At 41.8% G+C, this 23,643-nt stretch overlaps 1 protein-coding gene and 1 long non-coding RNA gene across 2 annotated transcripts in view; one reads left to right on the top strand and one right to left on the bottom strand.

Annotated features, from left to right (window-relative positions):
- The window catches only part of NUP133 (nucleoporin 133), a 61,484-nt gene extending 41,776 nt beyond the window's left edge, over positions 1–19,708 (top strand). The window contains exons 20-26 of the mRNA XM_066383575.1: positions 1,532–1,690; positions 1,927–2,062; positions 5,779–5,897; positions 7,972–8,052; positions 10,452–10,516; positions 12,151–12,239; positions 16,416–19,708. Coding sequence (XP_066239672.1) covers positions 1,532–1,690; positions 1,927–2,062; positions 5,779–5,897; positions 7,972–8,052; positions 10,452–10,516; positions 12,151–12,239; positions 16,416–16,552 — 786 coding nt within the window. The 3' untranslated portion in view covers positions 16,553–19,708. The remainder of the gene's footprint in view (positions 1–1,531; positions 1,691–1,926; positions 2,063–5,778; positions 5,898–7,971; positions 8,053–10,451; positions 10,517–12,150; positions 12,240–16,415) is intronic.
- On the bottom strand, positions 1,908–23,173 carry LOC136404123 (uncharacterized). Its single transcript, XR_010751233.1, has 5 exons — positions 22,926–23,173; positions 6,120–6,201; positions 4,655–4,747; positions 4,443–4,496; positions 1,908–2,043 (listed from the first exon to the last, which is right to left on the bottom strand). It is a non-coding gene; the product is annotated as an uncharacterized lncRNA (long non-coding RNA).
- Positions 23,174–23,643: the final 470 nt, after the last annotated feature.

Raw genomic sequence — 23,643 nt, 5'->3', positions numbered from 1 at the left:
AGTTTTATAATTTTATGGAATGGATAACTTATCTTACTTGGTCAGTCACTAATTGTTGGACTTGATTTATCTAGTATTTAACAGTAGTGAAAGTAAATGATTTTGTGGTCATCATTTTTATTCTTTTTATGGATTCTAGTTTCCTATTGACATTTTTCATCCATTTTTGCATTGTTTCTTTCTTTAGTAGTTATTTTAAACTCCTTTTGTAGTGAAAATCTGATCCTTTGTAGGTCCGCTTCTATTGCCTGTCTGGTAGTCATTTTTTCTGCTTATGTTTTGTGATTTTTAATTGTATTTTGGACATTGTATATAAAAGAACCATAAAGATAGAAATCACTGCTATTTTTCCCCTGGGAGGCAAACTAGATAAGAGGCCAATAATACCCAGTTCATGGAGAGCAGGGCTGGGCCAGGCTTGGTTGCAGCTTTTGTTACTTTTATTTCAATTCCATTTTCAAAAGCATGTGGGACTGATGTGTTCATTACAGAATTCTCCCCTTAGGGAAATCTCTCTTAGTTACTATGTGTCTGCAGGACGTTTTCCTCTTCCTCTCCAACCCACTGTCCCACGCCACCCCAGCACTCAGCAGATGTCCTGCAGGGGACCTGGTGGGCATATGGGGTCTCTAGATTCTGATTTATCAGACCAGCCCACATTGCTATTTCACACAGAACTCTACCCCTGAAAAGTTTTTATTCTGGATGATAAGTCTTGGCACTGTCCACTGGAACTTTCTGCGATAATGGCTATGTTGCTTTCTGTGTTGTCCAAAAGGAGCCTTCTAGCCACAAATTGCCATTGAGCACTTGAAATGTGGCTACTGTGACTGGTGCTGAATTTTTAAATTTTAATGAAGTTTAAACAGCTACATGTGACCACAGCTACCATATTGGACAATGCACATCTAGAGTCTGTGTGATTTTCAGTGGTAGAGCGTCGGCCTGGCGTGCAGAAGTCCTGGGTTCGATTCCCAGCCAGGGCACACAGGAGAAGCGCCCATCTGCTTCTCCACCCCTCCCCCTCTCCTTCCTCTCTGTCTCTCTTCCCCTCCCGCAGACGAGACTCCATTGGAGCAAAGATGGCCCGGACGCTGGGGATGGCTCCTTGGCCTCTGCCCCATGCGCTAGAGTGGCTCTGGTCGCAACAGAAGCGACGCCCCGGAGGGGCAGAGCATCGCCCCCTGGTGGGCGTGCCGGGTGGATCCCGGTTGGGCGCATGTGGGAGTCTGTCTGACTGTCTCTCCCCGTTTCTGGCTTCAGAGAAATACAAAAAATAAATTAAAAAAAAAAAAAGAGGCTGTGTGATTTTGAGCAAGAAAATCTTCCTGAATCTGAATGTCCTCATTTGTCAAATGAGGTGATTCAATTAGGTAATTGTTGAGGACCCTGCAATATAGAAAATTAGCATTCAAAACAAGATCTCTATGCTGGAGTCTGAGACCTTAGGAAGAAACTTAATATTTTATTATCAGAAATGTATTTTTAATAACCATTACTACATAGTATTGGTTTCTTGGCTGTGTTACAGAATTTTTCAGACTTTCTGTTCCGTTGGTACCTGGAGAAAGGAAAGAGAGGCAAACTGCTGTCTCAGCCCACTGCACAGCACGGACAGTTGGGGGATTTTCTGCAAGCTCATGAACACCTTAGCTGGTTGCATGAAATCAACAGCCAGGACTTAGACAAGGTAACTCAGTTAGGTGGCGCAGATACCTGTCTCTTTTCCCAGTAATTAGTGTGAGTGGTTGATACTTTATTGTGAAATTACTTTTCCATACGTATGGTACTCAGCAGTTTTCTGGTGTGCTAATATTGACTTGCTCTTTCATTGATGGATGAGAGAAAAGTTTGAGTTGTACTTAATGTTTATTTCCACTTAAATCACCAGATCTTATCACAGTTTTCACGTTTTGTTTTTTGTAGGCTCATGCAACACTTCTGGGTTTGGCAAATACAGAAACTCGCTACTTTGCAAAGAAGAAAACCCTTCTTGGCTTGAGTAAATTGGCTGCATTAGCTTCTGATTTTTCTGAAGATATACTGCAAGAAAAAATTGAAGGTAAAAGAATTTGTACAAAGTGACAGACAAATCAGTCATGCTCTTGGTGAACTCCTTTAATAAGTTCTATATCACTTAATGGGATTCATTAGAAACAGGACCCATCTTTACTTTGAGGAAAGCTTCCTATTCAGTGTTGTTACATAATTATTAAGTTATATGCCTGGGATTCTCTTTTTAGAGAAAAGTAATTTGTGTTTTAAATAAGAATTTCTAAAGAATAGATTCAAATGATTTGAACCAAGTACTCTGATGACACCCCTAGTGACTCTTATTCTAAGAAGAACTGCAAAGAAATCTTGACCTTCACTCTGGGGTCTGTTGTAAGTAGAGGTTCTGAAGTTCTTGTTTTCAAGTTCAGAACTTTTTTATGTCATAACTATAAATCTATTTTGTATATATGGTAGATTGAAAAAAGAATCGAATATATTGCTATATTTGAGAACCAAGGAGAAGGGAAATATAAAGATAGACAAAATCTGTATTCTTGCATTTGAATTGGAGATATAAGATGGAATCATGATTATTTAAAAATGATTGGCTCTGTCCACTGAACAGCCCTAAAAAAGCCATGACACCCCAGGAGTCTTATACCTACTCTCACATTTTGGTTTCTAACTACCATTTCTCAATAAAAGGAAATGAGGCCTTATTGAAGAAATGATCTTGGGAATTCTTGTTGGGCCAGAAGCAGGGTTAATACAGTATAGAGATATCAAACAACACAATAGGTCCCACCATACTAGCCAAATTTGGGAATAATTTGAACACCAAAAAGAATGACTGGAAAGGATTTTACTTTAGTTTGAAAAAGAAAAATCGATAAATCCATAATGATACCCAAAAGGGGAGGGGGATCAGTGAAACGTATCTTTACCAAAAAAGAACGCCAGCTAATGAATGCAGAAAGAATGATTGACTTGGGAAGTCACCATTTTGTGACCATGGTGTATAATGGGTCATTAAAGGACACTAGAACCATTGAGTTTAGGTGTTAAGGGGGAGGAGATAGTCTCATATTTTTAGAGTTTCATTGCACAGATCTGACAAATGCCATCACCCACAGTGAGACAAACTCACATTACATACTTCCTGGAGTGATGTAATTTGGCATATCTCCATCTGTGTGTATTCTTACTCAAAATGTTCAACCTGAATATGATCTCAAGGGAACAATTAGATATATCTTGACTGTGGGGGCATTTAACAATATAGTCAGGCCAGTTGGCAACATGAAAGACAGAGGAAAAGGAAGCTGTCTTAGATTAAAGAAGGCTAAGAGCCATGATAACCAAATACAGTGTTAGAGTCTTGATTGGCTCCTGAATCATCCCCTAAATAACCAAAACAACTGCAACAAACATTATGGGGTCAACTGGGGAAATTTGAACATATTTACTATTAGGCAGTATTGCTATATTGATAATAAATTCTTTTTTTTTTTTTTACAGATACAGAGAGAAAGTCAGAGAGAGGGATAGACAAGGACAGACAGACAGGAGTGGAGAGAGATGAGAAGCATCAATCATCAGTTTTTCATTGCAAGACCTAGTTCAGCGGTTCTAGACCGCTGTGTTTTGGTCGTTCGACCCCCGCCGGGGTCGCGACCCACAGGTTGAGAACCTCTGCCTTAGTTGTTCATTGATTGCTTTCTCATATGTGCCTTGACCAGGGGGCTACAGCACACCGAGTAACCCCTTGCTCGAGCCAGCGACCTTGTGTCCAAGTTGGTAAGCTTTGCTCAAACCAGACGAGTCCGCACTCAAGCTGGCAACCTCAGGGTCTTGAACCTGGGTCCTCTGCATCCCAGTCCAACGCTCTATCTACTGCGCCACCACCCGGTCAGGCGATAATAAATTCTTTAGACCTGGTAGTATTGTGGTTGATTGCCCTTGTTCTTAGGAGATGGATGCTAGCTAGCATTTAGAAGTGACCTGTCTGGCCTGACCTTGGTAGCACAGTGGATAAAGCATCCACCAGAAACACTGAGGTCGTCGGTTCAAGGCCATGGGCTTCCATGATCAAGGCACATCTGGGAGTTGATGCTTCCTGCTCTTCCCCCCCTTTTCTCTGTCTGTCTCTCCTCTTTAAAATGAATAAATAAATAATAATTAAGTTAAAAAAAAAAAGAAGAAGAAATGACCTGTCATGATGTCAGCAGCTTTCCTAGGATTTAGGGGGGAAGCAGAGCAAGGGCAGCAAAGGCTAACAGTAGGTGACCTATACAGCACACATCATAGTCTTGAAATTTTTATGTAGGTTGAAGCCCCAGGTGTCTGGATTCAAATTATGCTGCTGTCATTTCTTTCCTCTGGGGCGGGGGTGTAGTGGAAGAATCTGGACAGAAATTAGATCTGGTCTCATATTTTCTCCAGCTTACCAACTTTGAGACCTTGGGTAGCTGATTCAACCTCCTGAGCTTCCATTTCCTCATCTGTAAAAAGTGGATACTTGTAAGGATCAGAGATATTGTGTGTGTTCCTTGAAAAAAATGTCTTAGGAAATCATGGCACTTAACTTTTATTATTAAAGTTATTTTTCACTGTTTGGGAGAATCTTTCTTGAGTCTTTTATTTTAAGCACAAGCAGTACCTGTTGTCCTAGAGAAGTGTATGTGTAGTCTGCAGGGCTGGCTGACAGTCTGGAAGGAGAGCCATTTATTAGCCGGACACCAGAAGTAGATTGCTATTAAGCAAAATATTTTAACATGGGTCTTTATTATGATATTTCTCATTCCCCTCCACCCTCAGTATCATTGGTGCTCTGGTCATCATTTTTGCATTTAATGACAATTTTACCTTTTGCTCTCTCAACACAATGGAAATATTTTGAAATATTTTCCATTGTGTTTAAGTAATTTCCTACAGACTCTTATCAGAATGTGTCCAAGCAAAGAAAATAACTTTCTTTCTGGTTTTATAAATAATTCCTTATAGAAATTTGTAAATCTTCTGTTACTGTTTTGTGTATTTTCCCAGTCTGTTTTTATAGGTATGAAAATTACACAAAAATGTTTTAATTTTTTATAAAATTGGGATCTTGTTGAATAATACCAGTGTTGAATGAACATGTATGTGCTTTGGTCACTTTATTTTGCTGTGGCTACTTGTTTTTGAGATTACGTAGCAGTTCTCAACCCTTTTTCTCTACAATCCAGCACATTTTCATGGGCAGAGCCAGGTTATGGGGCTGCAGCCTGGATAGTTTATGGCAAGGAATAACCCCTTTCACCTCATCCTCTGGAGATAACCGTTAGTTAAGAGGCTTTATTTTTTCTAGAATATACTCATGGTGGCTTTTAAATAGGTCATTCCCTTAGTGAATGCAATTGGACTGGAAACTTTGGCAGGAGCACTTTACTGAGTTACCATAAAATAGGTCTGGGAGAGCCCGGATTTAGGGGACTGTGCCTCACAAAATAGCCATCTCTTCTACCACTTCTTTAAGCAGCAGGGTGCATTTCCTTACCTCTTCTCTCCCTGTGTAACTAGGTCTGGTTGCTGTGATAATTCACATGACTTGGATCAAACAATGAATATGTTTTAACAGAATCAGGACTCAAGAATATGCAGAATGAAAACACTCTAAGATCATTGATTAGTGATGAGATTATCTTTAGAGATAATTCCTTTTTCTTTTAAAGTCAGATCTGTTTTATGACAGAACAAAAGCAAACATTGACTCCCCTCTGCACCCCCTTTCGTTTTGCATTCTAGAAATGGCTGAGCAGGAGTGCTTCCTCCTGCACCAGGAGACCTTGCCCGAGCAGTTGCTGGTGGAGAAGCAGCTAAGTCTCAGCGCCATGCCTGTGCTGACCGCGCCGCAGCTCATCAGCGTACGTGCTTCTCACATACTTGCCCCCGTTTTTGCTCTCAGAACAACCACAAGGTTTCTTGGGCCATGTAGTATAGTTTTTAAGAATAGTCATCCCTCCACGTCCTGTTTCCTGACAACTGTCCCCTGGCATAAGTTGGGAGCAGGACGCCAGCTAGTGGAAAGCAGTGAGTGGATCAGCCTCTGCCCCCATGGATCTCCATCTGCTCCTAAAGATGCTTACCCAGGCGACCAGGAGAAATGACAGGTCTCTTGCTTTTCCAGTGTAAGACAGATGTGTACCATGAGATGCATTTCCGTCTTCTCTGTAAGAAGAATGATTTAAGGGCCAGGATTTAATAGCGTGACTGGCATCCCCACCCTTTCCCTCTGAAGCATACCCATTCCTAAGGGCATCACTAGGGTGTGGGCTGCAGTCTAGGGAAGATAGTTTTGTTACCATATCACTTGTAGCTTCAACTCTGCTTATTTTCCTTTCAAGAAAGCACTTCAAATGCAAGAATGATATCATAAGATTACTTTGAATTTGATCTAATTATATTAAAAAAGGAAACAATTCAAAACCATCAATATTTTCTCTATTAGTAATGGGTTTCTTATAATTGAGCTGACAACAGCCTCAATATAGCATATTTAATTTTAAAATCTAATATGTTGTTGCTTGTATGACTTACCATTATTTTATGTATCAGTAAGAAAAGTCGTGCCCATTTTTACACTGATAGAACATCATTTTTTTTTGGTTTTTGTCCTGTTTTGTTTTGTTTTTTGAGAAAGAGAGAGAAGCATCACCTTGTTCCACTTAGCTGTGCCATTGATTGTTTCTCGTATGTGCCCTGATCTGGGCTTGAACCAGTGACCTCAGGGGTCAAGCCATACCCTCAGGATTGTAGACCTTGGTGCTCTGGGCTGATGCTGTATCCACTGTGCCACTGGTCAGGGCACTACACCATTAACTTTTTTTCTTTTTTGTATTTTTCTAAAATTGGAAACGGGGAGGCAGTCATACAGACTCCCGCATGTGCCTGACCGGGATCCACCTGGCACGTCCACCAGGGGGTGATGCTCTGCCCATCTGGGGTGTCACTCTGCTGCAACCAGAGCCATTCTAGCGCCTGAGGCAGAGGCCACAGAGCCATCCTCAGCGCCCAGGCCAACTTTGCTCCAATGGAGCCTTGGCTGCGGGAGGGGAAGAGAGAGACAGAGAGGAAGGAGACAGGGAGAGGTGGAGAGCAGATGGGCGCCTCTCCTGTGTGCCCTGGCCGGGAATTGAACCCGGGACTCCTGCATGCCAGGCCAATGCTCTACCACTGAGCCAACCGGCCAGGGCCTACACCATTAATTTTAATGCCACATTCCAAGTTCAAAGACGTTAACATTGTAGAGAAAAAAGGATGTTCAGAAACAATGAAATTAAGTAATGTTTTTTAAGTGTTGTAAGACAATGAAAACAAGTAAATAGCTTTTTTTCTGAGTACTTCTGTTAAAGGATTGTGTACAATATTTTTAAATGAAATTTGTTATAAGCAGTTATAAAAAGATAGGAAAATTCAAATTGCTATTTTTAATAAGGCAAGTATTTTTTTTTATTATAAAAATCACAGGAAATTTGCATAATACAGAAATGAGTATAGTCAGCTATGGTCTAACCAACCAGGGATGACTGTTGGTAACATGTTGCTGTGTGTTTTACCTTTTATGTAAACTGTAGACCAACTTCGTGTTTTATCATAGATCTCAACTTGTAAAACTATTTGAAAGGGCAACAATTCCAAGGCATAATAACCAGCTTTAAAAATGCTTAGGAATGCTAAAATGTGTATATTACCTTGGTCTTAAGAATATAAATTCACTGACATTTTAAAAGTATATATACCAATTAATTACTGATTGAACATCTGCATGTTTTAAAAGAGTTTACTGTGACGCACATGAAGTGTAGTTTGGAAACCTGTTCTTACCATAAAAATACCTATAACTTACTTGAAAGACCATGACTTCTTTTCTCCTGTAATTTCTCTAGTCACTTATATCTTTACTTAAACTATTCCTCACCTGACTTTCATTTGCCGTAGCTATATATCTGCGAAGAGAACAGAAGAGCTAATGAATATGATTTCAAGAAAGCTTTGGACTTACTGGAATATATTGATGAGGTAAGTAAAATCACTCACTTTAATCACAGGCAAGAATCAGATCTATGTAGGGTTTTCTGTAGAACTGAATACATAAAACAGGAAAAAAATACCTTTTAGTCCTGAGGTGTTTTTTCTCTTCCATTTATTAAGTCATTATTAGTTCCTCAATTTATGTTGCTTTAGCAATTTATTCTTGTTAGTATTCAACCAAGAGAAGCTGTTTCTCAGCCTTTGGAAAAAAGGACTATAATGAAAATTCTGTGCGGTAAGTAATTGGTCTTGCAGTTGAAAGTAATTGTTTGGTAGCTTTTTTTTTTTTTACAGAGTCAGAGAGGGATAGACAGGGACAGACAGACAGGAACGGAGAGAGATGAGAAGCATCAATCATTAGTTTTTCTTTGCACATTGCAACACCTTAGTTGTTCATTGATTGCTTTCTCATATGTGCCTTGACCGTGGGCCTTCAGCAGACCGAGTAACCTTTTGCTGGAGCCAGTGACCTTGGGTTCAAGCTGGTGGGCTTTTTGCTCGAACCAGATGAGCCGGCGCTCAAGCCAGCGACCTCGGGGTCTTGAACCTGGGTCCTCTGCATCCCAGTCTGACGATCTATCCACTGCGCCACCGCCTGGTCAGGCTGTTTGGTAGCTTTTTAAAACAGCCATTCGCAACAACATGTATGGATCTTGAGACTGTCATGCTTAGCAAAATAAGACAGGTAAAGTCAAGAACCAGATGATTTCACTCGTGTATGATATAAAACTGAAAGCAGCAACTGAACAAACACAATCTCATAGTCACAGATAACCACATGGTAGTTACCAGAGGGAAGGGTGTGGGGGTAGTACAGGGGGCCAAATACATGGTGACCAAAGATTTGACTGCAGGTGGGAATAATGTAGTACACAGATCATATATCGTAGAAATGTACAGTTAAAAACTATAATTTTATTAAACAGTAGCACCCTAATAAATTTAAATATTTATTTATTTTATTTATTTTTATTTTTTTGTATTTTTCTGAAGTTGGAAACGGGGAGGCAGTCAGATAGATTCCCACATGCGCCCGACCGGGATCCACCCGGCACGTCCACCAGGGAGCGATGCTCTGCCCATCTGGGGCGTTGCTTTGTTCCAACCAGAGCCATTCCAGCACATGAGGCAGAGGCCACGGAGCCATTCTCAGCGCCCCGGCCATCTTTGCTCCAATGGAGCCTTGGCTGCGGGAGGGGAAGAGAGAGACAGAGAGGAAAGAGAAGGGGAGGGGTGGAGAAGCAGATGGGCGCCTCTCCTGTGTGCCCTGGCTGGGAATCGAACTCAGGACTCCTGCACGCCAGGCCGATGCTCCACCACTGAGCCAACTGGTGAGGGCCAAAATTTAATTTTTTTTTTTTTGTATTTTTCTGAAGCTAGAAACGGGGAGAGACAGTCAGACAGACTCCCGCATGCGCCCGACCGGGACCCACCCGGCACGCTCACCAGGGGGCGACGCTCTGCCCATCAGGGGGCCTCGCTGTGTTGCGACCAGAGCCACTCTAGCGCTTGGGGCAGAGGCCAAGGAGCCATCCCCAGCGCCCGGGCCATCTTTACTCCAATGGAGCCTCGGCTGCGGGAGGGGAAGAGAGAGAGACAGAGAGGAAGGAGGGGAGGGGGGTGGAGAAGCAGATGGGTGCTTCTCCTGTGTGCCTTGGCCGGGAATCGAACCCGGGACTTCTGCATGCCAGGCCAACGCTCTACCACTGAGCCAACTGTCCAGGGCCCAAAATTTAATTTTTAAAAAGAAAAAAACAGCCTGACTGGGCAGTGGCACAGTGGATAGAGTGTTGGACTGGAATGCAGAAGACCCAGGTTCGAGACCCCAAGATCGCCAGCTTGAGCGCGGGCTCATCTAGTTTGAGCAAAAGCTCACCAGCTTGAACCCAAGGTCGTGGGCTTGAGCAAGGGGTTACTTGGTCTACTGAAGGCCTGCAGTCAAGGCAGATAAGAGAAAGCAATCAGTGAACAACTAAGGTGTTGCAACGGGAAATGAAAAACTAATGATTGATGCTTCTCGTCTCTCCGTTCCTGTCTGTCTGTCCCTGTCTATCCCTCTCTCTGACTCTCTCTGTCTCTGTAAAAAAACAAACAAACAAACAAACAAAACAGAGTTTTGGCTTTTACATTACGCTGTTTAAAATCTTAACCCTCTCAGGGTTTCTCATAAAATCAGATTATCAGAGAATAATCAGACTACTTTATAAGTTATTAATTGGCTTACTCTTCTGTGTAGTGTTAATGTTTTAAAGAAAGGGAAATTTTTTTAAATTATGAATTAAAGTGAACCAGTAGTTGTGCAGAATTATGAGGTAAAGTAACTCAAATTTTAGCATGTATTTTTTAAAATCAGGACTTACTGATGAATTTTTTGTTTTGTTTTGAAGGAGGAAGATATAAATATAAATAATCTGAAACTGGAAATCCTTTGCAAAGCTCTTCAAAGAGATAAGTATGTTCTCATAGCATGAATCTAAGATATGGTTTTGGTAAAGTACTCTTTAGGAATATTATGTCATATATCAAATAATTTTGTAGGCCCTGGCCGGTTGGTTCAGTGGTAGAATGTCAGCGTGGAGTATAGATATCCCGAGTTCATTCCCAGTCAGGGAACACAGAAAAAACAACTGTCTGCTTCTCACCTTCCTCTTTCCCCTTCTCTCTCCCTCTGTCCACCTCTTCTTCTCTTCCTCTTTTCCCCTCTCCCCCTCTCCCCTTCTCCTCCCACAGCCATGGCTCAATTGATTTGAGCAAGTTGTGCCCCACACACACTAAGGATGGCTCCCCTGCCCTCTACTTCAGGCACTAAGAAGAGCTCAATGGCCAAGCAGTGCCGCAGATGGGCAGAGCATCGCCCCATAGGGGGCTTAGGTTGAGGCGCATGCAGGAGTCTGTCTCCCTGCCTTTCCTGCTCTCACCTAATTTAAAAAAACAAGTTTTGTAACCTAATTGTATTACATCATATACTAATAAATTATTAAAAATTTAGTGGTGGCATTATTAATCTTACATTTTTCTTTCAGTAATTAAGGGGGCTTGAGGACTTAGGACAACTGGTACTCTATTTTTGATTTTAAAATTTAGACTCAGTTCACACAGAAGTCTGGCCAGTTCTGCCAAACAAGACTTGAGGTTACTTTTTCTTTTTTTAATAAGAAGTAATTTAATAGGAAGTGATTACAGTTGGGGATTGGCACCCCCTTCTAGGTGTGAAGACCTCTTTTTGACATCTGTCTCCTTCCTGCAGAGGATTCTTGTCTGTGGGAACAGTGTTCAGTGGTGGCTGAGACAGACTAAGAATAATCAGCTGTAGGGATGGGCTGTTTCTAGCAAAAGGATTTTAAAGAGAGCATGACTTGGATGCTAAAGCATTTCCTACTCATGGATTTCTTTTTCTCATGGTGTGGAGAAATCAGAATAGAACTATTTTTACTCAAGTATTTCTTCCTCTGATCACTCCCAAATAGTTAAAATTGTTAATTTGGTCTTGGAGGTCACCCTCTGAAGCATCTAGCTCTGCCTACCTGATTCTCCTTCCTAATCATAACTAAATATGCTGTAATTTGACTGGAATTTCTGGCTTTTTGTTTGACATGTGGAATATATACATTGATTACTATAAAGCAATGGTTCTGTGTGTTTGGATTTCAGTAGCAGATAATCTAAACTAGATAAAGCAAACTTGCATACCAGACGCTGGTTACCTACTTTTACAAAGACTAGAAAATGTTAAAACATGTGTGACTATTGCCTATGCCCTGAAACATCATAGTGTGGGGCCCTTACTGGATTTATTACATCTGTGTAGAAATTCCTTGGGAAAGAAACCTCACTACTTGGTTTTGACATCAAATCCATAATGGTTATATTTGGTAAATAGCTACCTCAGTGCAGCATCTTGTATTTAACTTAAAGACTCTAAGTATAGTCAAATTTAAAACTCCTTGTTTAAATAATTTGAAAAAGTCACTGAACTCAAGGTTTGCCATGCCTGTGCCCCTATCAAGACAAAACCACAAGAGCAAGCAGATGTCATTCATTTCAGGTATGTCCATGGTTTCATTTCCTCCTTGTTTTCTTTTCTAGCTGGTCCAGTTCAGATGGTAAAGATGATCCAATTGAAGTATCTAAAGACAGTATATTTGTGAAAATCTTACAGAAACTTTTAAAAGATGGTAAGTGGAATTATAACATTACTGCTCAGTTTCAGAAATGTTAGAATAATGAGGATTTGCCAAAGTGTCAGGTGCCAGGATGGTTTAAGATTAAACAGTATCATTCAGAACTAGAGAGATTTATTTAAAATTAAGGAAGGGCTCTATTTTGTTTGTAGGTGAGGGGTGGAAGTATTGAGCAAAAAAGGACAAATAAAAGAGAAACTCATGGACATGGACAACATGGTGCTGATTGAGTAGGGCTGGTGGGGTAGAGCTCTAACCAATTAAGCTACCTGACCAGGGCCTGTAAAAGCTATTGAAAATTCAGTAGTCCTAATTGGATATGCGTTTTATCCATCTTGCTGACATTTCTACACATTTGAAAATTTTCTATACATATGTCAACAATATACATTATTTAATCCACATAAAATCTGTCCAACCCAGTGCCTGGTACATTTTGTAGTAGCCACTCAATAAACATTTGTTCCTTGAACATTTAGAATTATTTTGCAGATTTATAGCCCCAGCTTTTCTGTACTAGATTCCATTCTACAGTCCCTCGTGTTAGAATCACTGGCTTAACCAAGTGAAATGAAGGGGGACTCTCAGAGAAGTGCTGTGGAACTAAATGCACCAACTAGTATTTTGAGGGTAAAGAAAAGCAAATTCAATGTTTGCATTTCAGAAACTTCTACCTTAGACCCTATCTACTTTGATCTCTTAGTATACTTTTCAGATTTTAAACCTCCATTTGTAACTGACTAAATAAATGAAAATGCAGTTCTGTAACTAGATTACTTGGAATTTGCTCAGAACTGACCTGGACTTTTATTTATGAAAAATTGATTTTTGACCACCCCACATTAACAGTAGATTCCATGAGGGCTTTCATTTTCAAAGATGAGTAAATAACACAAAGGTTAATTAATTAAGCCTTTTCATTATCAAAATTAAAAATGAAATGATGAAGGAAGGGATATAACAAAAGAAAATATATTTTGCTTGAAAATGTAAAATTCAGAAAGAGCAAATATGTATCTCTAAGACTGTCTTTTCCATAATTGGAATTTGAAGAAATAGCTGGATGTGGGTGATGGCTCTGTATGGCGGGGGTTCCCCGGCAGAGCCTAATATGTGATTAGGAAGCACTTAGACCCCGATGCTTTCCATGAAGTTCTCAGAAAAGACCACAGAACTGAGTTGTGGCTAATTAAGTATTCAGTGCTAATTCAGGGTGACTTTGCAGCTTTTGCTATTCTTAGGTTATAAATCATAGATGGGAAGGAATCAGGAATGGGAAGTTATAATTTTACAAAAAGTTCCTAAATTTTGACCAAAGGACAAAAACAAGCGGAAACTATTAAATGTATGTGTGTGTATAAATAAAAGGTATATGTTTATTATGACAAGCCAAGGACATTTATTTTTGAAACCTTTTTAATAACATGACTTCCCTGTACAATAGTAAATGTCTTTAAAGGACAGATTCTGGAGGTAGAGAGATACAAATATCCTCACATTACATTTCACAGACTATTTCAGCCTGTGGCATGAATTCATTCTGCAGATGTACTTTTTTAATTAGCCACATGGAGCCCTTTGGTTTGTTTTCACCTGTTATTGAAGTACATTATACATACAGCAAAATGCACATATTTTCAATGGACATGGAGTTCAAAATTTTTACTAATTAGCCCTGGCCGGTTGGCTCAGTGGTGGAGCGTCTGCCTGGCGTGCGGGGGACCCGGGTTCGATTCCCGGCCAGGGCACATAGGAGAAGCGCCCATTTGCTTCTCCACTTCCCCCCTCCTTCCTCTCTGTCTCTCTCTTCCCCTCCCGCAGCCAAGGCTCTATTGGAGCAAAAATGACCCGGGCGCTGGGGATGGCTCCTTGGCCTCTGCCCCAGGCGCTAGAGTGGCTCTGGTCGCGGCAGAGCGACGCCCAGGAGGGGCAGAGCATCGCCCCCTGGTGGGCAGAGCATCACCCCTGGTGAGCGTGCCAGGTGGATCCTGGTTGGGCGCATGCGGGAGTCTGTCTGACTGTCTCTCCCCGTTTCCAGCTTCAGAAAAATACAAAAAAAAATTTTTTTTTTTACTAATTACAAATATTGATTGACTTACGACCTATGCAACTTACAATTATTCGACTTTACAACCATTATCACTAGTCATGACTGCTCCTTGTCTGGCAGCGCAAGCGTTGCCCGGCTGAGCGTACAACAGTGCGGACCAGCTTCCGCCAGCACTACCATCTCCGCGTGCACCATTTCAACTGTTATCCTAGACTCCGTACAGTAATTTGTGTTTTGTGTCTTGGATATTTGTCATCAAACCCCTCCCAAGATGTCTACCAAAAGGAAATTATCTTTGCAAATATTAAACCAGTTGTACTGGTAATGCAGTGTTTTACTTAAACCTGACGAATATAAAAATAAGAAACAATTTATGATATATAACAATAATGAAAGAAAATTATGATAAAATATGACTTAAAGATTTTTATGCCTGACCTGTGGTGGCGCAGTGGGATAAAGCGTCGACCTGGAACACTGAGGTCGCCGGTTCGAAACCTTGGGCTTGCCTGGTCAAGGCACATATGGGAGTTGATCCTTCCTGCTCCTCCCCCTTCTCTCTCTCTCTGTCTCTCTCTAAAAAATCAATAAATAAAATATTTTAAAAAGATTTTTATAACATCATTTCACAGTACTGTACATATAGCCTACTCAACTTACAACCAAATCGTGTTACGACTGCTCTGTCCAAACCAATCGTGGTCGTAAGTTGAGCACTAGCTGTAGTCACCAGCATTTAATAGTTGAGATGAGGTTGTACAAAAGTCTTGTGTTCTGACTCCTTTTAAAAATCAGAAGATTTGCCTACAGCAGCCTGGCCAGCAGTCAACTGGAGCTGATGAGCTGCCCCTTCTGGATGGGGCTTCCGCTTAAAGTGTAACAGACCCAGACCGCCACCTTATGCCCTCCCTGCCAGACCTCTGCATTCATTCAGCTTTCATCCCCTGCTCTAAAGAAAAGAAATGATCCATCAGGTGTTAGGTCTACACAGAAGGCCTATATTGTAGAAACAAATCAAATAAGATGTTAACTTTTTTAGAGAATTGATCTTATAGAAATTAATGTGATATTTTTACAAGTGTAACATTATAGAGAAATTAGCTTTATTAAAAGTGTTAATGGTAATAAATGAATATAATTTGGATTTAGCCTAATAATATTTATTAATCCAGATTTTTATTGTATACCAAGTACAAAAAAAATGATGCTAAGCTCTTTGAGGGCATTAAAAATAGGGTTGTGAGAACTTTATGGTAATGTAACAAATTATAAAAAGCATTTTATTTAAAATTTTTCTTCCGGTTTTCTTTATCAAGTGAGAAAAATTATACACACTCTTTTATAACTAACCAGACCTCCCAATTAAAAAAAATTATTTATAAAATTTAATTTAACAGGGTGACATTGATCAATAAGAGTACATGGGTTTCAGGTGAACTGTTTATTGTGTTGTGTGCCCATCACCCAAAGTCAGATTATTTTTCATCACTATGTATTTGTCCCTCTTTACTCCTTTCCCCCTGGTAACCACTTCACTTTTATCTGTGTCCATGAGTCTCATTTTTATATCCCCAGATCTCAGTTTAATCAGTGCTCATTGGCTTCCCAGCTCTCCTCCAGAGGACTGATAAAGAAATTATTCTTCCACTACATAATTTTAGATTTAAACTTTAGTACATCTCTAATACATTTGGAGTACTGTAGCTAGCTTTCATGAAAGGATTTCAACTAAATTACTTCCCAAATAGGAGAATATATAATTGTTTGAAATACTTGTTTTCAAGTGATTATTAATTAAAAAAAACCAACAACAAACAACTTCCCCATAGGAGGAATGCTTACAGCTATGGAGAAAAATGAAAAGATTCCAGGTCTTATTAAAGACTTGAAATAGATTGGTTATTTTAGCCACCAGGGGGAAAAACACTCAAGCCTCTTCTAAGAATGTCATGTGGTTAGACTTACAAATACGTTTGACAGATGGAAGGAATTTCAAAGAGTATTTCCCAATAGCAGAGTGACATTACAGTTTAAATAGAAGCACAGGTGTTTTCATCATCAGTCATCCTAATTCAAGTTTTATGAAAGTAAACACTGACTTTCTGTGTTTGTGTCTGTAGGCATTCAGCTCAGTGACTACCTACCGGAGGTGAAGGACCTGCTACAAGCAGAGCAGCTCGGAAGCTTGAAGTCCAATCCTTACTTTGAGTTTGTTTTGAAGGCAAATTATGAATATTATGTCCAGGGACAAGTGTAACTTTTTCTAAAAATGGTCATTGTTGCTGAAAATCTGTTACAAAGTTAAAAAAAATGTTAGGCCTTGAACATCTAGCAGTTTGTACAGTTTTATAATATGTTTTGCTGAGGTTTTTTATTATATGTATATACTTTATTTGGAAGCTACTGAAAAACAACTATATGGCTACAGTTTTGTTTTATAGGTACATTATATTTTTCTCACCTTTTCTCCACCTGAAATTTGTTAGGTGTTGTTTCCATGCTCAAGACCTGTTCTTGTTCATCTCACTGCAACCAGGTTCCAGAGTTCTGTCCTGGTTCTGACTACTTGGATCCTTATATTACTTCTGTGCTTCCATTTCTAACTAAAAACCACAGGATTGCACTAGATTGTCTCTGAAATTGCTGTGACTTGGGACATGATGCACTGAAGGGAAGCTGGGGTATTTGTTCTCTGTTTGGTGAGAGCAGGTTGGAAATATCTAGTAAGATAAATGTGAAATTTCACTTACAAACAAAGAATCATAGGACCAAATGGCAAAACAGAGTGGGTCTAATGCATGTGACTTTGGTAACTAATTCATTGGGAAAACTTTAAAACTTCTATGTAAGTAAAGTATTAAACAGAAGTATTTTAGTAAATAAAACATTTGTGCCCTGGCCAGTTGGCTCAGTGGTAGAGCGTCAGCCTGGCGTGCAGGAGTCCCAGGTTCGATTCCCGGCCAGGGCACACAGGAGAGGCGCCCATCTGCTTCTCCACCCCTCCCCCTCTCCTTCCTCTCTGTCTCTCTCTTCCCCTCCCGCAGCCAAGGCTCCATTGGAGCAGAGTTGGCCCGGGCGCTGAGGATGGCTCTGTGGCCTCTGCCTCAAGCGCTAGAATGGCTCTGGTTGCAACAGAGCGGTGCCCCAGATGGGCAGAGCATCGCCCCCTGGTGGGCATGCCGGTGGATCCCGGTCAGGCGCATGCAGGAGTCTGACTGCCTCCGTTTCCAACTTCAGAAAAATACAAAAAAAACCCAAAACATTTGTGTGGCTTTCTTTTTAGTGTTGATATTAGTTAAAATCTTTTAGTCTAAGGATTCAATCAGCTTTGTGTATTTTTAGGATGATTTACACTGAATTACAGTTTTATCTCAGTCTGTATAACTATTATAAAGCATGTATAATGGCTAGAAACCATTATAAGTTTTCTTAATATGGCAACTGGTTTAACTGAAAAGCAGTGGTTCTTAAAGCTTCTTTGTCTTGACTCAGTTTTTATCCAGCTTTAAAGAAAGATCAGAGATTAAACAGGGAGCTGCTGGCATAGTCACTCTTTAGTTCAGTTGAAGGTTCACTAAACAGCTTGCTGCCGCAGCTGAGAAGGTAGAAGGTAGACAGGGTGAAGAGACTCCAGTTCCTGGTTCCACAGCATAACTGTCGTGTGTACCCTGCACCCCACCCCTAGGCTCCAAATCCAGCCTTTGAATGTGTTCACAAGATGGGTGAAGGGGGCCATTTATATTAATCAAAGGAAGGATATTAACAGCCACCTCTTTTTCTGTTTGTGACTTGTGTTTTGGGCAGTATCAGTGTCCAGGTTAGGAGGATAGTGAAGTTAGGAAGAGGGACTTGTCCGATGACAGGTAAGAAGTAACAGTAATGGTGAAATTAGGCCTAAGATTTTGAATATTTTTTTCTTCTAAAGTTTTAAAATTGGTCCCACAGGATAGCCTTTCTCAAAGGATTACTGATGTTTATGTAAACTAAGTAACTGATGACAAATTATAAAAGTGCTGTAAAGGTGAGCGTGCTTTCTAAGGTCTGAGAACCTTCACTGACTTGAAAAAGGACCTTTTCCCCGTTCCTGTCCTTGAATACTGTTCTGAGGGACACAGTGGCTGGGACAAAGTCAGGGGAAGGCTGTGGATTTGATCACAGGCTCTGTGAACTTGTGGCTGTCAAGGATGAAGGCAGAACTTGAGATACGTTCTAAGGGACGTGCAGAAATCCTTTGTGGGTGCAAGGCCACGGATACCCACAAATCTGTTGTAGAGATTTTGTTTTTTAAGAAAGCTTTTAAAAACTGGGTTGTGTTTCCTTTTTTACTTTGGGGTCTGGATCATAGTTTGCCTGAAGCCTCCCCCGGCAGTGTCCTGGGGCCAGGCAGGCATCAGTGGGTGGCTCTGGCTCTTTGAGGCATTTCATCTTCTCCGGTAACAATGGAGGGACCACCCCAGTGACCTTAGACTTGCTCTGTTCTCATCCAACACACTTGCATCTTCTGAGGCTGATAACTGCAAATATATGTATTTAAATAATTTAGCCCTACCTACTTATTCCTGGACATTTTACTGGGAATTGATTGAAGGGAAAATGACTTTACCTATTCTGATGTAATCTGCTCATTAAATACTGAAGTACATTTTTAAAAAACAATCTTGTGTAATTCTAACAACAACAACAAAAACTTAGAAAATGTTAAACCTAGCCTGACCATGCTGTGGCACAGACTGGGACACGGAGGAACCAGGTTCAAAACCCCGAGGTCGCCAGCTTGAGCACAGGCTCACCAGCTTGAGCACGGGGTTGCTGGCTTGACTGGGATTATAGACATGACCCCATGGTCACTGGCTTGAGCCCAAGGTTGCTGGCTTGAGCAAGGGGTCACTCCATCTGCTGTAGCCCCCTGGTCAAGGCACATATGAGAAAGTCTATGAACAACTAAGGTGCTGCAATGAAGAATTGATATTTCTCATCTCTCCCTTCCTGTCTGTCTGTCCCTATCTGTCCCTCTCTCTGTCTTTGTCACACACACACAAAAAAAGAAAATGTCAAACCTATTTTTTTAAGTATATGGAAGAAAATAAATTCAACCAGCCAGAAATAACTTCAGTTGCCATTTTGAAATATATCTTAGAATGTTCTGGACAGTGAGTGCATCCTGTTATATTCTGTGACCAACTTCTTTTGATGTGAGATATTGGAAGCATTTCTGTGTGTCCTTCATCTAAGTGCAGTAAGTCCTCACTGTTGGTGGGTTCTGGGAACTGCAGCAAAACATATAATGAACCAGCTTGACCACAAGCTGATTGATTTAAGTCCAGTTAAGTTCCTAGGCATCTCATTGTTACAGTGACCTGTTCGATGAAAGAAACATTATTTGAGGACCTGCTTTTTCTCAACTTTTTTTTTTCATTCATAAGGAGTCTTTGTAGATAGTGTTTTCCTAATCACTCTGTTCCTCTACCCCCATGAAAGTTTAACCATGAAAGTTTAATATCATGGATATACTGTATATCTAGTTATGTACATGTCCTTTGAAGGCTACAAGTCACTGTAATAGCTAAGTTTTTTTTTCACCCCTCCAAGAGCCAGTTCTTACCCCCTTGAGAAGGCTTGTCTTCAATATTCTTCAAAATACAATTTTTACTGACTGCATGATTCTGTCACGTGGTTGTATCAGTATTGAACAGTTCTCTCTTTATAATAATCTTAAAACACGGGTTAATGGTTTTGGTTTCATTTGGGTTTTGTTGCGTTTTTCTATTTTAAATAAAAATGCTGTAATAAGTCTGTACAAAAATCTTTGTGCACTCTAAATACATTTAAAATTAGATGAACTCACCTGACCTGTGGTGGCGCAGTGGATAAAGCGTCGACCTGGAATGCTGAGGTCACCGGTTCAAAACTCAGATTACCTGGTCAAGGCACATATGGGAGTTGATGCTTCCTGCTCCTCCCCTCTTCTCTCTCTCTCCCTCTCTCACTCTCTCTCCTCCTTCTCTCCTCTCTAAAATGAATAAATAAAGTCTTTAAAAAAAATTAGATGAACTCTTCCTATTGTTTGTAACGTGTGTTTAATGAACAGATGTAATCTTTTTTTTAATGTGACAGAGAGGGACAGACAGGAAGGGAGAGATGAGAAGTATCAATTCTTCATTGCAGCACCTTAGTTGTTCATTGATTGCTTTCTCATATGTGCCTTGACCCGAGGTGGTGGTGGGGGGCTACAGCAGATTAAGTTACTCCTTACTCAAACCAGCAACCTTGGGCTTCAAGCCAGAGACCATGGGGTCATATCTATGATCCCATGCTCAAGCTGGCAACCTCATGGTTTCGAACCTGGGTCCTCTGTGTCCCTGCTCAATGCTCTATCCCCTGTGCCACTACCTGGTCAGGCCAGACATAACCATTTTTAATGTGTTTTGCTAACCTCTCAGTTGCAGAGAAGGCTATGACTTCATTTCAGGATGCCCTTGGCCCCTTCATTGGAAAAGATGCCTAGAGGGTCTCATGTTTCCAGAACTGTACTAAGTTTGCGGAAAGATAAAGGAAGACAGAAAGCAGTCCTCGCCTTTCCCTGACCTCTCGTGAGAGGGAGCAACCATCCTCACTGCTTCGGATCTGGGGCATGTTGTCTACCTCACTGAGCCTTGGTGCTCTTATTTTTATTTTATTATTTATTAAGAGGAGAGGTGGCAGAGACAGACTCCCACAATCACCCCAACTGGGATCCACCCGGCATGCCACCTATAGGTCCAATGCTGTGCCCATCTGGGGCATTTCTCCAATGCTTGGCAACAGCTCTTTTTAGCACCTGAGGCAGAGACTGCTGAGCCATCCTCAGTGCTTGGGTGGCCAACTTGTTCAAACCAATAGAGCCATGGCTGCTGGATGGCGGGGGGGGGGGGGGGGGGGGAGGGGAGAGAGAAGAAGGAGGGGAGGAGAAGCAGATGGTCACTTCTCCTGTGTGCCCTGACTTAGAATCGAACCCGGAACATCCACTCACTGAGCCGACTACCACTGAGCCAACTGGCTAAGACCAGTGTTCTTATTTTTAAAATAATAGCACCTATCTTATTTACTACAGGATAGTTAATAAGTTTAATGAAAGCATATAGCATGTTTTACAAACGCATGTTTAAGTTGATAGGCAACATGATAGAAGGCTTAGGCTAAGCAAGATCGGGATATACAGATATATGAGGGCCAAGACTGGAGAAAAGGGGATGTGGGTACACTGACTGACTTGGAGCAAAAAGGCCTTGTCAGAGTTATCGGGAGCTGAGGCATCACCCTTCGGAGCAGGAGCTGTCAGGCAAACCCTCCAGGTTGACCTTAGTGTGAGTTCTCAAAAGGATATGCAGGCAGTCCCCGCTTAGACAAGAGAACAGCCCTGGTGTGCTCCCCAGAGGCGTACATGTATGGAGTTGGCTTTTCCCTCTGGTCATTAGGTCTGTTCCCTAACCTAAGCCAATGAGAAGCCGACAAGACCAGAATAGAACTGAGCTGCCCATAGTGACCTGTCAGAGACTATTTAAGCCAGCCCGCATTATGGACAGAGAGCAGATGTCTGGACCTGTGTTCTCAGGACCCATCTTCCCAGGGTTTGCTGCACTAGCAGACCTCTCTTAGCTGTGAGTGGTTTTTATTCACAGCTTTCCATGTGTGTTGGAATTTAATAGACTCTGGGCTTAGAAAAGCTTGCTCTAAAAGAGAAGAGTTGCACTGAGTGAGTTTTGGAAAATACTAAAACCATTCTTTAAAATGTCAACAAATTATTAGGTATTTAGTGAATTATAGCACACTTATTCCCACATTTAAGACCAAAATTGAAGCTATTCTCCACCCCCCACACACACACACCCCTTTTACTACAGGTATTAAAAATGAAATTTACTTCTGTCAATTATTTATTCATTTGTTCTCTGAAATAACTGAAAAGGCTAAACATGAAACCCTGATAGCTTTTAATAGAGGGTGGACGGCCCTCTATACTCACTACATAGGCCCTGTACTACCTCCTTATTCTTTGACTTTGATCATTTTTAGGAAGTGCTTCTGATGGAGCTACAGAGGAGGATTACATGTGCTTTTAGGTTCCCCAGGAGAGCCTGCACCTGTCCCAGTTGCTGAGTTCCACTACCAAATGGCAATTGCACCTATTTTGGTAACACTTAAGCACATCAGAAAAATCAATGGTTCCATTCTGGCTTGCTCCTCATTGCTGATGTACTCCTTTAAAGCATGTCACTGAGTTCATTACAGAAAATTGTTTCTCCTTGTGCCTTGCACAGCAAGGTTAAAACTGTTCTCATCCTGGAGCACCGACTGGATAACCTGTGACGCCCCCACTCCACCTCCTTACAAGTAGATCCAAATCCTAGAAAATTTAAAAGGCATAGGCCGTATAGCAGGGGTATAAATAGAAGTGCTCAGCCAGCCCTAGTAGACGGTGACTCGCTACTGGGAAGTGGCCTGGCCTTGGCGAGCATCATCCTCTAAATATAAAAATGAGTTTGTTCAACTTTTGCAGAAGGAAAAACTGCTGCCTGTCGTACAGTGCAATGCCCTTGCCCTCTTTATTGAGAGGAAGGACGAGCAGGGCTTCATCGAATAAGAGCACTCACCTCGGGTCCTGCGCTGTGACCCTCCCGTTTCAGTCCCAGCAGGACACTCTTAATGAGCCCATCAAGGTGTGGGGGTGGGGCGCTCAGCTTGGCTCACCACAACCTGGGGCCTCTCAGTATGCGAGGAAGAGAACGTCTCATAAAATTCACATTTTTCACCAACCCCTGAGCGCCGCTGCGCATCACCCTGTCACCCAGGCGGACAGCTCCAAGTACCCTGGCTTTATGCCTGGAGCTGCCAGAGCCACTCCCTGGGCCTGTGCCCGGGAACCCCGCGCCTCCTTCTCGCCCTCGCTGCCCACTGCCAGTTGTCTGCCCCGGGACAGCTGCACAACCTCCCGCCGCTGGGGGCCCTCCCAGCGGTGGGGGTGGGGACCGAGTTGGATCAGCCTTCTGGATTCGGGGAGCTCATGGGTGAAGATGGGAGTAATGAAGTTCTCTAGGGGCAAGGGTCGCCTTCCTTCCCTGCTTGGAAGGCTGGGTGTCCCTTTCTCTCCGGCCCCCCGCTTGGACACGGTTCCTCCTCCCTGTAGACCCACGTGAGGGGTTGGGGTTTGAGAAAAGAACCCGCAGTAGGGGCGAAATGTGGGAGTCACAGTGTAGAACGTCCAGTGCGCGCAGAGTGGACTGGGGAGAGGAGGCTTTCGGGACAGGTGCAGCCCCGGGAGAACAGGCGCGCAGGCGCAGCCTCAGGCGCGAACGGTGACCCTCGCTCCAC

This window comes from Saccopteryx leptura, chromosome 1 (genome assembly GCF_036850995.1).
Source record: "Saccopteryx leptura isolate mSacLep1 chromosome 1, mSacLep1_pri_phased_curated, whole genome shotgun sequence".
NCBI lineage: Eukaryota > Metazoa > Chordata > Mammalia > Chiroptera > Emballonuridae > Saccopteryx > Saccopteryx leptura.
Note: the sequence above shows the minus strand (reverse complement) of the source record. Positions and strands in the feature narration are given on the sequence as shown.